Here is a 15205-nt window from a genome sequence, read left to right as displayed (position 1 = left end):
CACAGTCGGCAAAAAAGCGCAGTTTTGTTGCAGCAAAAACAAGGCTCGCATTATCGCACGAGGCTGAAGGCATCACACCTCACCCCTCCCTCATCTGTTGGTCGAGTCTAAAAGACAATGTGCTTAACAATGGACGAAAAATGAAAATGAAGTGTTGAAGTGCTTCTCACATTAGCCTGCCTTTGTTCCTCGTCTTTCCGGGGGAGTAAAGAGGGGAAGAAAAAGTTCTTGGGATGCAACATTAGGTACCTTCGGCCGCCATTATCGTCAAAAACTTGCGTGGCCATAACCCTGCTCTTTAAACAACAGTGACAGGACTGGTCTGGCTGAGTAAAAGTATGGCGCGGACTTTGCACTCCTCACTCAGGTGATCTGGGGGGGGGGGGGATCCCCCCCCCCCCCTTCACCTGCTTTCGTGCGCACTATGTCTGCCAGTCATGCCTAGCACCAGTCGGACTAAGGTTCTAGCACTACGGTGACGCTGACTGAAAGCACAGATTCGCCTACCATAAAGCAAGGCGTATCGGAGTTGGATACACACCCTTAACTGGCCAGCCGACACCAGGCTGAGCTGAATGTGCCGAAAGTCATGCTTTCCGCTGTTCCCATTCCTTTGATCAGGATCGCACAAAGAATAAATAAAAAGTCATTCTACACAGTCACCGAACGTGATAACATCCGTGACAAGGCCTGCAGTGCTGTTTCTGACAGTCAAATTTTGATTTTTTTTTTTTTCAAGTGACAACATAGGCATTTTTAGGCTGCTACGAAAAAAATTGCAAAAAAATGTTGAATCCTTGTTTTGATGCCTCATTCTTTTGAGGCCTCAGTGTATCCTGGAGAAGCTGCGACTTGTACTGTCATTGTCATTGAAAATGGATAATGCGCAATGTTTTTAATGCTGTTTTTCAAGAGCCTGTGAGCAGCTGTAGAATGGATTGTAAGAAAGAGTAAAGTCGTTTTTTTTTTTAATACAGATTTTTAAGTAAGGTTAATTGTTTGCTAAAACTGAGAATTTGAGCCGATTTATAAAATGTAAACTTGTGCTATAACAGAAACATTCGAGACAACTTCTAAACAGATTAGATTCTTACAGACCAGCAAGTTTTTAAAAGCTGAATGTATTTGCTTCACAAAAGAAGAGAGCAAATACAGCGGTTTTTGGAAAAATTCACCTGTTTACAACATTTTCAGAAATACCTTTGCTCTATCCCAAGTTTTGAATTACGCTAGTTTAGCCTTCAGTTTGCGTACATTTTATCCACAGGAAGTTTTTTGTAGCTGTACCATTTTGAATTTTATATCGTGAACTTGCGAGAATGAGCAGTGCATGAAAATTGTACCTCTCTAATGTATAAGTTTGATATTTTCTTTACTCCTAAATTCTACAGTTATGAAAGAAGTGAAGTTCATTTTCAGGCTGTTGAGAGTTATGTGCACAATATACAAAACTCAACGAAATCCGAAATCTTAATTTTCGTACCCATATTGATCTCTGGCGCAAAAGCCGTAGTGTGTTTTCAACTGCTCCCAAACCTGTGTGATTTCAGTTTAATGCTTACTTCTGCAGTTGCGCTTTGTTTCATGTGTTTGTGCTATAATTACAATTACAGAAATGCATGAGTCTAGATGGGTTCATGCCACAGAAATCGAATGGCAGTGCTTAGTAAAGTAACAAAATTAAGTGTCTCTTTTTTTTCCTTTCTTGCTCCAGCTCCAAGTACTGCATTCCCCACCTGAAGAAGTCCAGCAATCCACACATTCTCATGCTCAGCCCACCGCTCATCATGAAACCAATCTGGTTTCAGAACCACCTAGGTACTGAAGCCTTCTTTATGAGCATTAGTAGGGATGTGCGAAAAGTAAATATAAGTTTGAAAGCGAATTCGAAGCAAACAGTGATTTGGATGAACAATTTTTAATCGAATAGTTCAAATAATATTTGTTACATATAATAAAGAAAACGAGCACATTTGTCACCACCCAACTAACCTGCACAATATTTTAAATATTTGAACAGGCATGTGTGAATGTCACTTTGATTCATAGTGAAGTGGAAGCAACTCTGAAAATGCAAGTGATAACTTGTAAATATGTTTTAAGACTTACTGTACTTAGTGCATATAAGCCCGTATAACAAGCTTTTAGACTTAAAAATAGTAATTGATGTGAGGGTATATGTTCATTTAGTCTTGAAGTGGGGCTTCGCAGCAGTGCGAATTTTTTCTGGATAGGGGTTTTCACGGCATAGCACCCCTAAGCAGCAGTGAAACCCCTTTACAGGGGGGTTACATGTGGTGTAGTACGTGCCTATTCGTTCATTTTGAATACTTCAAAATTTCGAATAATTTAAGTTCACGTCGAAGCGAATGCGAATACAGTAATATTTGTTCGCATATTTGAAGTGCTCCAATATTCACACATGCCGAGGCCCATTACGCAATTCTGATACCAGCGTACAGGTGCCATGTTTACTTCGTCATAACAAGTGCTTGATTGTAATTTGCACCCTTCTTTTTGTGACCTGAAACAAGAGAAATCAGACACCCTTGGTAGCAGTATGCATCGTTTAGCTGCTTCTTATTTTAGCATGCATAGGCATTCCATCAGAAAATAATTAGGGTTGTGCAAATAGTGATATTTCACATCGAATCGAATTCGAATCGAATAGTGCCTAATAGTGGCCAAAAATATAGAATATCGAATCGGATATCGAATAGTATATTTACACGAAATGTGTACCACCAGTTACGGCAAAACAAAGGAAAAATCAAGGATGCTACGCCGTGCGACAGTTTTATTAGGCACTTGTTGGGAGTGTCTTTTGTTTCTGCTTTTTGGGCGCGCAGGCTTGTTGATAGAAGAGCCGCAGTCAGCAGCGCACTTCTAACCTCCTAACGGCTAACAGAGGGGGGTATGGTAGCTAGTTTTTTTTCCCCATGGTCGCGCAACACGGCTCATTGACAACGGTAATGTGCTTCATCACCATGGGTGCTCTGGGCCCAAATTTGTCGGGCACCCGTTCACAGCACAGCAGCGTTTTAACTGAGTGCCGGAATGATGGGAGTTTCTGAACGAGTGGTTCGGTGCGGCAGTGGTGACTGCCCAGCGTGAACAAATTTTTACATGCAAAGCCAATGACCGAGGGTTTCGCAGGCCAAAGTTGGGACGTTTTACTACGCTTGCGGCATGCGCGACCGAACTACACAGGAGTCCGTGCCTTCGTTTCGGAATGAAGTTGTGAAGGGTGACAGTTTTCTCATGTGTTTTTCTACATGTGGAAATGTCATAATCTCGTTTAAAAATCTGCATGGGCTCGCTTTTGAACCAGGATGCCGGTGAAAGCTTTAACGAAAGGCCTACTGTATGACGTTGGCGTTAGCATTCGCCACCCCACCTTAACCAAGTTGCACCATTGGCCTTTTGTCGTGTTTTAGATATTCGTCCTGTCGAATTATTCGAAACTTCGAATACTAACTATTGAAAGTCGAATCGAATTATTCGATAGGTACTATTCGATTCGAATTCGAAACTCTAATATTTGCACATCCCTAACCTCCGTGCGTCTGCATCACCATGTACGAAAACATGCTAGAGCATGTTTTTATTGTTTTCTAGCAGAGACAAATGGAACAGAATAATTAAACCAACGTGAAAACTTGTTTACTAAACATGCTGTACGCACAAATTACTTGAAGTTTTAATCGGGATCTTCGATGGCGAGATTTGCTGCATTGTATTAACAGCCGAGCTAGCATTGCATGAATCGTGCAGCAAGCAATCAATTCTTATTGAACATAACTACCTTCTACTAAATCTTCACTTGGGGGAGTTGTGAAGAATGCAACTTATACATAAACAAAACTCTTTGTCTTCAACAAACAGCACAGGAATGGACACCTGCACTGCTTGTTGTAGATGGTTTACTAACTAGCCCAATCTCAAACCTTGCTTCTTTATGTCCGCGAAGATGACATTTCAAGCAAGCACATTTGAATAACTGCCGTTTCATTTCTCAGTCATGACGTTAATGACGTAGGGTGTGGCTATAAAGAGGCTTTGTTTTGTCCTTGCTTCTGACTTGTTTGCAGGATGTTTTCTTTAATGAAAAAACCTCTTGTTGCATAGTACATCGTGTATAACACACATGGAGCTTCAAGCATCTCCAATCTATTTCTTTGAAGACAAAATACAAAAATTTACATGCAACTTTTGCTTTTGCATATAATATGTATGCACTGTAGCACCACTAATAACCTTATACTTTTTTACTCAAAATCACACATTGTACAGCTGAACGTGCAAATAAACAGGTCATTTCCATAATTCTCACTTCAAATTAGTGAGAAAATTTGCTAAGGTGCTTACCAGCCTAATGAAACATTGGCTCAGCCATTTGGATGGCACCGCCATGAAACATTAGCTTCAGTATCACAAACGATATGTGACATTCAGCATAACAGTTCTTTCGTGTGGGAGAGCAGAGTATTCTCTTCTAAAAAAAATTTGTAGATGAAACATGTTTTACGGACTACTAAAAGCACATTAGGGATCCATAGCAAAGCGTTTAGCATTTTAATATGCGTACACCTCTAGTTACTGCAGTGGGCAATTAGTGTGACATTTCCGTTTCTTACAGCCTACACTATGTCCAAGTATGGAATGTCCATGTGTGTGTTGGGCTTGTCCGAGGAACTGCGAGCAGATGGCATTGCCGTCAATGCCCTGTGGCCAAAGACAGGTGAGCAGTAGTTGTGGTATTAGTATCTATTTTTCTAGGAGTGCCTTGTCCGTGCTTATTAACATAAAGCTTTGTATGGTATCGCTCTTCCCACACATATTCCTTGCCTTAGAAAACGGTTTCTGTAAAATTATGACATGTTAATTTTTGAGACTAGAAACAAATTATATTGCCCATAGTTTTATGGTAATGCATAATTAGGCTTTGAGTGGCGTATTTAGCGGTTGTGAAGTGAAGGCTGATTTGTGTGTCCTTTTAATGCAAGTACAGCAAAATCATATTCAAATTTCGCCAAACCGGAAAAAAGGCCCGAATTAACCAATGCCGAGTTACTGAAAGTATCAAGAAAACAATTAGCAAGTGTCTATTACATCAATGCATTTTCATTTCGAATATGCAAATCCAGCACTTATTTTGCATAAAAGCAGTGCAAAAGCCACAATGTTCGTCATTCGCGACTTTGTTCACAATGTGACTGCTGCTCAAGACCCATGTGTCTTAGGCCAAACAGGCTTTGAACCCATCTCTTATTACGCATCGCCACTACCAACACCATCATATGCACGTGACGGTAATTTTTTCGCCGGTAAAATGGCCGGCAACTGAGCATTCGTCCATCATAAGGTAGCAAGTGAATTTTATGCCAGCATGCAGACCACGGCTGAAGCTCTATCTTGAACTGCTTCCACCATGCCTGAGCTTTGTAATATTGCGCATGCATTGCCCGAAGTCAAAACGAAGCTACTGAGTGTCACGTTTGCTGTGGACAAAACTGTGGTCACTAAATAGACGTTGCTGTAGTGCCCTCTCTCGGGTAGCCGAGAGAGGGCGCTACGTGATGGCACGATCATCATCATCATCGGGACTAGGAGAAGAGCGGAGGGAGTAAAGTGTGAGGGGTTAGGGCTGAGTGTTGGAAATAAAGGGGCAGTTCGGAGTGGTTATTCGGATCGGTGTGTGTGTGACTTATGGTTAGTTCGTGACAGACAGCAAGAAAAATAACAGACTCATAAGATTGTATTTCAGTTGTTCTTTGAGGGGATATAAATATTCTGACCAAGAAGTGCACCGTTTTTTCCCTAGGTGCGCTCAAAATACAGAAATCGCGAAATTGGCGGAAAAGTGTTTTTTTGCGGCCGAAATTTGTATATTTTTTTCAGGCGAACAAAATTTTTTTTCTCAAAACTAACTTCGAAACCATTGTTTTGGGTGTACTGCCTAGACTTACAGCAAGTTTCTTCAAAATCGGGAATGGTGACCGGGACCTCGTGTTCGATCTTATCTGGACACACCCTGCAGTTGTTTTTAGGTCCCACTCATATGCTCATATGGTCCCACTCACTAATGAATAAAAGTTACACGTACTCAAGGGCTTCTTTGTTTGTTTGTTTTTTGAATGCTTACACAATGTGCAGTCATAACTTGAACAAATAAAAAAATATGCTTCCCCCTTTTTGTTTCAGCTATCCACACAGCAGCCATCGAGATGCTCATGGGCGCCGAGCACGGTCAAAGTACAAGCCGCAAGCCAACCATCATGGCCGATGCAGCGTACGCCATCCTGACCAAGCCGAGCCAATCTTTCACTGGCAACTTCTGCATTGACGAACGCTTGCTGAAAGAGGAAGGAGTCAAGGACTTTGAGCAGTACTCATGTGTGCCTGGTGAGTGAAGCTTGTGTTACAAAGAAACAGATACCAATAGAGGGCTCCATTAGAGAGAGTTTTTCAAGTGAAGTAGTGTTGATGTACACAAAAAGCCCGGCGCCAGCAAGCGTACAGAAATGCGGCCCTCGGAGGTACGCCGGTCACACGCGCATTTGTATGTGCCGTTTTCCAATAATGGATGCCCTCTCGATCATGGGCTTGTGGGCGATCAGCCATTTCTGATATGGCAATCTGATATTTTATCGAGGTCACTCGTCATTTAACGTTGCCACATTTCATTGTTGCCTGGATATGAACCCATGGCCATCATTGCCTGTAGCAACTGAAGTGTTGCACTGCTAAGCACGTGGATGAAGGTTCAATTCTCGGCACGGAGGAAGGAGAAAGGTTAGGAGGGAGCATTGCACAACGCAATAGAAAGAAAGGAAAAAGTAGTAGGTCAGGTGCACCCATGCCAAGCCTCCCTTGCGCCCCATTCTTTTTTTAAATTGTGGGATCTTACATGCTAAAACCACAATACATTAAGTGCACTGGCCTTTTCTTTCTCGTCACGACTCAGGCTCCAAGCTGCAGCCAGATTTCTTCATTCCGGACGACGTTCTCGCCGAGTTTGACCAGCAGCAGGTATCATCGCTGGGCATTGGCGGCACCAGTGCAGCACCGCCACCATCGGCTGCTGCGTCCGATAGCCCCGCTGCCAGTGATGGCGTTGACGGAATCCTGCAGAAGATCAGCCAAAAGTTGAGCCCCGAGCTGGTCACTGCTACTAAAGGACTATTTCAGTTCCAGGTCAAAGGTTAGTGCGCTGCTATTATTTGGGATGGCTATGACATGATGACATAACATTTTGACCGTAAATTGCCGTCTCCTTTGACGATGTGCCAAGCACACATTCTGTGGAGCACAGGGTGTGGGGCCCATAATCTTCCACAACCACTCTGACAACTTGCTTTTTGTTACTTATTAACACGAAAGTGTTTTATGCCGGGGTCTACTACGGCTCCACTGACGTATTTCCATCACGGATATGACGTTGTAAAATATAAAGAGTAACAGTTGGTAAAGAAAAAAGCAGAAGAAAAAGTTCCATCACCGGGAGTCGAACTTACGACCCCTCACTTCGCAGCGCGAGGTGTGAAACGATTCCGGCCACAGATGGCACGTTCTTTGCCATGCTAACGGCGAGCTATTTATATACACCATTTGCCGGCGGCGGTACTCTGAGATCGGTGGTACATCAGCGTGTTTTCGTTATCACTAGAGAGATGGCGCGAAGGGCTCGAAGAGCTCGCTTTAAAGGTCGTCGCCCCACACGGATGAGCGCGCGCCTCTAGAGGGCGTGGGCGCTCGTGCGTGGGCTTATCTCATGATGGCGGTAGTTTGTACATCTTGTGCTCTCACCACAAGTTTGCGTCGAGAGCGCGAAGGTCACTTCGCTCACTGCAGCAGCGCTGACGTTCGAGGAGCATGTGTCATGCTGCCTGCGTGTCACCGCTGTGTTGCAGTGAAGCACGTCTTTTCCGCAGGCACACATTTCAGCTGATCACGAGACCACTTCTTTTTTTTTCTTGCGCTGGCAGCAGCCAGGGTGGGATGCTTCACTTGTCACTCATTAGTATCGCTACATTGCATTGCCTTGTGGCTCCTAAGGGCCATCGTTTCTGCGGATTTGCGGCTAAATCGGGATCGGGAATTGGCACATGGCACCCAAAGTTTTCGAATTAACCGGGCTGGTACTGACCACCGCTTCAAATTATCCACTCAGATTTACATTGTGAAGTACGGGACTGCAGAAATCCTTCGAATTATGCGGGATTTCAAAATAACCAAGTTAGAATTGATGAGGTTTTATTGTATTACCCTCACATCGATTCATCATTTTTTAAGTTTAAAAGCTTGTTGTACTGGCTTATATGCTCTAGGTAACGTATAGTAAACTTTAAAACGTAACATTTTTTACAGGTTACAGTATAACTTCGTTACAACGGATCTGTTTACAACAGACATTCAGATATTACATACCAATTTGCGGCGTTATGCCGACCTCCGTATTAGTTCCATTGATTGAGCTTCGTTTACAACGGATTCTGGTACAACGGACATTCGGATATAATTGACTAAAATTTCAGGCCAGCAAGGTGGTCAGGACTCCTTTAAGCGGACTTTTCTACCACGGTCATTAACTTCCGACTTCAAACATCGCTTAGCATACTTTCGGGACGGGAGCAGCGCACCGCGGATATCGACGTACCGATTTAAGAGCGAAGGCCGCCGATCCCCGGTCTGTCAATGATCAGCTATGCCTAGCTGTAGCGACAAAAAAAACGGCGCGCAGTGTGCTTGGTGTAGCGTTTGGGACGCTGACACGCGAAATTGCGAGCCGCTGCCACCGCTTCTCCGCGCGGTCGCTGCGCGTCGAGCTTGGCCGGGGGGTCCGCTGCCGATGCGCAAAATGCCCATCCGCGGTTCTGAGGAGCCAGCGGGCAATGCGATTCGTTGCTTGAGACGAAGGACATTACGGCTTCTTCGCTTTCGCATGTCCGCTAGCGCGATGTTCTTGCCCGCAAAGTTCGGATTTGGCTCGTACATCGGCACCGTGAACGGAGTTAGGCCTAACCACGACATCTAGTAGAAAGCTCGGTTGCGATGTGCGTGGCCGCGGTGCCCGATGTTTCAAAGTACGTCATGCTCGATTGCGAGTACAAGGAGTTGTCCCGCGGTGGTCTTCGTCATAAGCTTCGAAGTGCTGATAAGAAGAACCTCGAACAGCGGGTCCAACGAGTCAACGCTATTAGTCGCACGTCTGCAATGTTCGCGACGAGTGCGGCGCGCTATCGTAATCTGATGATTGAGCTTCCGCTTGCAGCTGCCCAACTAAAGCGTTCCAAATTATCGTCGACCCGTAAACACAGAACGAGTGCGAACGCGTCACTAAGTAGCGCAATTTTCGACAGCCACGACCTCGCGACGCACAAGCAGCAGACGACGATACCGAAGCAAGCATTAACACGTTTTAGCTGCTTCTGCGGTAATACCGCAGCAGCAGCCAAAACGTGTTTTTCGTACGCTTGTTACTGAATGGAGGAGCCAGCTGAAACGGAGAACTTGAACGCGGAGAAATGCTCTTTACGACGAGCCCAAAATGGTGGCACCCAGTTGCGCCGTTGCCGAGCTATAATTTTGAAAAACGCTTATTTTTTTTTATATTTCCGCAATTTTCGCCAAATCGGCAGACGCAAAACAAATTTTTTATAGCACTTCTACGTAGTTTTCATTGAAGACATTTTGGAATCAGATAGAAATGGGCTACAGAAACTGAAAATGCAATTTTCCAAAAATCGCATTTTTTTTGGTCCCCCGTTAAAAATAAGACCATGTTTGTGACTCGTAATTCTCTCCGGTTACAGTGAAACCTCGTTAATACGTACCTGCCGGGAACGCGGCATAACTACGCACTAAACGGTAGTACGCATTAAACACCAAGTACAAATTTTCATCTCCTAGCGTACGCCATCGCCCAAATAAATAGAGTGCCACAGCAAATATTGCCTAAAGTACCCACCGCAAACCTTTTCTTTCTTTTTGCCAAAGTGGAGAAAACATCCTGGCACACTCGCACGACCGCCCGATAACGCGTAGTGGCGACGCCGAAGAGCATTTCGAAACTATTGCAGGGTCCCTGATACGTGGTCAACGCAGTGACCGACATAGCGACAGAAGGGACAGTGTGATTTCCGCGGTATATGTGTGTGCGTCTAACCGCGATCTGCCACTAAACGAAAACTGACACAGTTCCAGTGAAACGCGGTACGGCCGCGTGGAGCCAATCGTCTCCCGGCTAGTTGTGTGCAGCGCGTCGCCTACTCGGCTCACGCCGTCACTACCGGGCCGCTTGCTGTGCCGCACGCGCGCATTTATTGTGGGAATGTCGTTCGTACCCACTTCGCTCCAGATCGTGCACAGATGCGGCGAGTAGCTTGTTCGGTTAACGCAGCGATGGCGAGCTTCATGCAAGCGATGCGCACTCCGCGATTCTCTAGCGGTCCTGGCAGCGGACGGAGGCGCGTTGTGTGGTCGCCTAATAAAAGCTTGCAGTATGGTTACAACCGCGCTACGCTTGCAGTATCGTACACGTGCGTTTAGTGTGATAGTGTCAATGCAGCGAGGTTTCTCGGCGCCCACGACCCGCAACGCTAACTACGCAACAGCGATCTGCTTTCGCTTCTACAAAGCGGTGCGCGCCTTATGACGGCTTAGTAGCGTTTGCTGTCGGGCTAGTTGGTACATGGCTGAAGTTCTTCGACCCTACCCGAGCATTTGTGCCATTAATTCAACTTCAGCCTTGAAGACGGCCGCGCACAACGAAGCGGCAGCGATCGGCGGCCCAGCGCGTTCAGGTTGTCGCCTAATAAAAGCATGCAGTAGGCTTAAAAAGTAGCGCTGCGCCGCACGCGTGCCCGAGCAAATAGCTGAAGATACTTATTGTGATAAGGTTGTCGGCGATAAGTCATGTCGGCGCGTTCGTCGGTGGCCGCCACCTCGCCTTCGTTCTTTCCCGATGCTTACTCGCAAAGGCGTCGCCGCAATCGCGCGGTAGTCGGAATCGGGGATCGACTGATCTGCGCACTTCTCAAAAAGGCGGAAGACCTTTGGCGGCACATTCTGGCGTCAGGAAGTTGAGCAGCACAGTAAAATTTTATGGCACAAAAAGTTATCGCGGTACGCAGGGTACGCACTAACCGGTAGGCATAGGGCGAACCACTACGGCTTAAGCGGTCAGCGAATGCATTGGGCTCTATGGGACTCGGTCGGGGATTCGTCGCAGCTACGTTTTAACCGTTAGTACGTTTAAAGCGGGTACGTATTAACGAGGTTTGACTGTATAACAGACCCATTCAGTGTTTACATGAAAGTCTGTTGTAACAGTACTTGGATTTTACATACTCCCTTTACAACAGACCAAAATCCTCTTCACTATGAAGGTCTGTTGTAATGAGGTTATACTGTATCACTTGCACTCTACCAAAAGTGACATCCTGCTCCCACTCAAAGTTGCTTCCACTTCCCTCTGAACCAGAAAGAATGACATTTGCATATGCCTTGCTTCAACTTTAAAAACATTGTGCAGGGTAGTTCGGTCATGACAAATATGCTCATTTTTCTTTATAATATGTGATAGATACTATTCGAATTCGCTTTGAAATTATTCGACCAAATCACTATTCGCTACGAATTCGCTTCGAACCTAAAATTTACTATTTGCACAAGCCTACAGAATGGCATCATTTGAAATAGCGATAGGGGTTGAAAAGAATGAGGAATGGAAGGTGTCAATATAATGTCGAGGACTTTGATAGGTAGATACAGAGGTACGGATGCACATCTGTGGTAATCACAGGATGAAACGAAGTGCTATAAGGACAATCGATTTGCGCGATAAACCACTGTTATGCTCCATGTTTGTACTAGACAACGCATATGCCCTGGTGGTTTTCTGTGTGTGGTCCTTCGGTGATGCTCAGCTGCAGTTCCCTTGGGCTTCTGCAGTGTAGTACAACAGGATATTCATTACCTCGATGCTCACTTGACTTTACAAGTAACGAGAGAGGAATTCGTGACTGTAGTTAGAAAGAGAGGGCAATTATTTTGCTTCGACATGTAGGTTCGTTATGATGCACTGCAGCAGGGGTGAAATGGCAGGCCATCCGCTTTCACTGTGGGAGGCACTGAGTTCGATTCCTCGTGCCACCGGGCACCCACCAGTTTTTCTGAAGGAGGGAGGGGTACCTGACCAAGTGCATGGTTGCTTGTTGTGGCTATTTAGAAAAGGTGGCTTTTTCCGTTCTTTTTAGTTTTTACTCTACTTCCCAAATGTTGTGTCGCTCATGTGTTGCAAAAATGAGCAACTTTCCTGACCTCAACTCACTGCCTCATCATGCTGCAGGCCATGATACTCGTCTTGGATGGTCACGAGTAAGCACACTAAATGCTTTACAAGTTCACAGTGGTGGTATATTGGGCAAGTTTTTGTGGGGCGACCTGTCTTTTTTGCAGTAACATAACCATCTTTCCCTGTTTGTGTCTTCTTCTTGCGTCTGTTCACTCAGCTTGAGTTGCCCTAAAGATGAAGGCAATATCGTGCTTTACAAGATTCCGTTCCCAAAGCTTTTGACTGGCTAATAAAACTGTTCGCTCTTTTCTGCACAGGTGGTGACGACTTCTTCGTGGACCTCCGAACGGGACAGGGTAGCGTGGGCAAGGGCCAGCCGTCGGAAGGCAACTCGCCCGACGTCGTGTTCACCATGGACACCGACAGCCTGCTCAAGATGTTTGCGGGCAGCCTGAAGCCGACGGCAGCCTTCATGAGTGGCAAGATGAAGATCAAGGGAGACATGGGGAAGGCCATGAAACTCGAAAAGCTCATGGGCAGCCTCCGAGCCAAGCTATGAGGATGAACCGAGCTTCTTCCTCGTTTCCTGGCACCCGCATCGACACATTTCTCCACCCCCAATCCGCGTGGCCAAGCAGAAGAAAAACGACCGAGGCTAGACACCGACAGTGCCACCCGCTTCGTGAACGTCGCGGGTAAACTGGATTTTTTTTTTCAGTTCACGTCGATGCGGAGACTGTGCCCACATTTGCTGGATCAAATGTTGCGCGTGTTCTCGCATTTCGTTCGACTCCTGTGTGTTATGCATTCACAGTGACCGGGAGAGACGTGGCAAGATGATGTAATTACATGCAGTGGCTCGAGTTATGTCTGAAATGTGCAAGATGAACTTACTCTGTGCGGTGATTCCACTCCATTAGGAACAGGGATGACATAGAAGCATTGTAATGTAACCGAGGGCCTATTGAACACTGCGGTTTGCGAATGAGATTTATTCGTTCTTTTTTGTTTTTTAGGTTTCGGTTCTTCAGCTGTTGTGCTAGAGGGAACGATTATATCCCAGTTGTTGCTTGGTGCGGTGCAATGTTGTTAACGGAAATGTTGCGTTCATTCTTATGATGGCGCAAATGTCAGGAACAAATGTTATTTTGCATGTTTAGAAATGTTGAGTTTGCTCACTAGGCTGGACATTCCACTTGCACTGATGGCGTAGAATGCATTAATTCTTGATGTAAATTAATGCGAAAAATTGTTATATGCTAGAAAATAAATTGTCAACTTTCAGTTGCCTTGTTGCAAAACTCTTCTTTATAGCATCTAGGGTATTCTTTTTGACCTGGGGCTATTATGTTTCTTTGAAACAATACTGTGGTGCTTTTTTTAGACATGGAGCTGTGTCCTTTGTGTTTTGTATGCGTAGCAAAAAGTCGGTGTTTCTTAGCACCAAATCTGTTACTGTATAACACACGTGCCTTATAAAAGCCATTGTTATGTCTTTTAGAACCAATCTGGTGTTCAATATGAATAGCTTAATGATCTTGCATAACCTCTAACTGATGTTGATTGTTTGCAATGTGTAATGAACTTTAATATCTTCTGGGGATAACATTTGTTATCAAATTTCTGCACAATGCAAAACACTGAAATCCTTTAAGCTGTGGCTGCACTGGTGGAGAGGTATGCGTAAACAGGTGCTTGCATCAAAATGTGTCTGTAGGAGTAGAGCTACAGCAGTCATTGACTGATCCACTGCAATATTGGAACAATACTTGCAATTGACGCACTCTCTCCACTTTAACTAGCAAAGATTGCAAGTAGAGTTTGAGAGGGGGCGGTAGTATCTTTTGTACGCCAATAGCCTCTGTGACCAAAGAAACAGATTTTAATTGCCTCGCCGTCTAGCAATGCGTAGGAAGCAGTAACCGCGGCTCCAAGAACTAGTTTTTTTACATGAAGTCAAACGTTTGGCTCTTAGCAAGCCTCCACAATGTGTAGTGCTGGTTGTGCGTGGTGTGCGTGTTTACTTACAAATATAAACGTACTGCCATGGGTGATGCATGCTAAGTGGATGAGCTCAGCATTGGACATTTGGGCATCCAAAGGGCATTCCTTTTTGTGTGTGTTTGAGATACAGCCTGCTCTTGTTGCATGCATACACTTTCAGGTGAAAAACTTAATGTATAACTCATTAACAATGTTTCTGGTGAACCTACTTAGTCTTAATTGCACATTAAACTACTTACCGTTTTTTTTTTCCGCATTACATTTCTCTCTCTCTCTTACCGTCAAGATTAGCTTGGAAATCCTACGCCGTGGCATCTAGAAGTTGAAAAGCAACTCTGCGTCAGAAAATATATATTGCTATACTATACTATGGTTAACGTTGGTTCTTTGTATTTCAAGCCGATATTGTGTTAAAACGACGTTCACAGGCTCTGAGCATAAGGGAATAGAATATCGCTAATGGAATGAATGAATGGTCGAGCTGTTTTATTTTCTTGTGTTCTGGTGGAATTTTAATAGCTGTGTGCCCAAAATTACTGGGTTCACTATTGAAATAATATGGCTCGAGAGCTGGTGATTTCATCAACGTGCATCGTTGCGAGGAAAGAGGCGAATTTCCTGTATTACAGTGCACTTCCACTGCACACACAGGAAAGTGTTTAAAGTGAGCGCATTTTATAAAAATCTTGTGTGGACGCATTTTGCTAGCTTCTTTGTGTAATGGACAGATGCTTTTTCGCTGTGTCCATTGTAAGCTGTGGAAGGTAGACTGCATTTCAGAGAAAATCCTCAGACTACAACTGTGGAAGGGCAATTTTGCTAGCATTTACAAGTGCCTGTGCCGATGTCGGATATGCTCATGTATGTGTATGTGTGATGGCAAACATTGATACTGTGTAGGTA

General features: G+C 44.8%; 1 protein-coding gene across 1 annotated transcript in view; it reads left to right on the top strand.

Moving 5' to 3' along the window:
• Positions 1-14936, top strand: part of LOC119405680 (hydroxysteroid dehydrogenase-like protein 2) — a 23485-nt gene extending 8549 nt beyond the window's left edge. The window contains exons 3-7 of the mRNA XM_049419478.1: positions 1686-1818; positions 4640-4741; positions 6205-6405; positions 6968-7204; positions 12616-14936. Of these exons, the coding sequence (XP_049275435.1) occupies positions 1686-1818; positions 4640-4741; positions 6205-6405; positions 6968-7204; positions 12616-12857 (915 nt within the window). The 3' untranslated portion in view covers positions 12858-14936. The remainder of the gene's footprint in view (positions 1-1685; positions 1819-4639; positions 4742-6204; positions 6406-6967; positions 7205-12615) is intronic.
• The last annotated feature ends 269 nt before the right edge of the window (positions 14937-15205 follow it).

Source organism: Rhipicephalus sanguineus, chromosome 9, assembly GCF_013339695.2.
Source record: "Rhipicephalus sanguineus isolate Rsan-2018 chromosome 9, BIME_Rsan_1.4, whole genome shotgun sequence".
Taxonomy (NCBI): Eukaryota; Metazoa; Arthropoda; class Arachnida; order Ixodida; family Ixodidae; genus Rhipicephalus; species Rhipicephalus sanguineus.
This window is presented reverse-complemented; position numbering and strand designations above follow the sequence as displayed.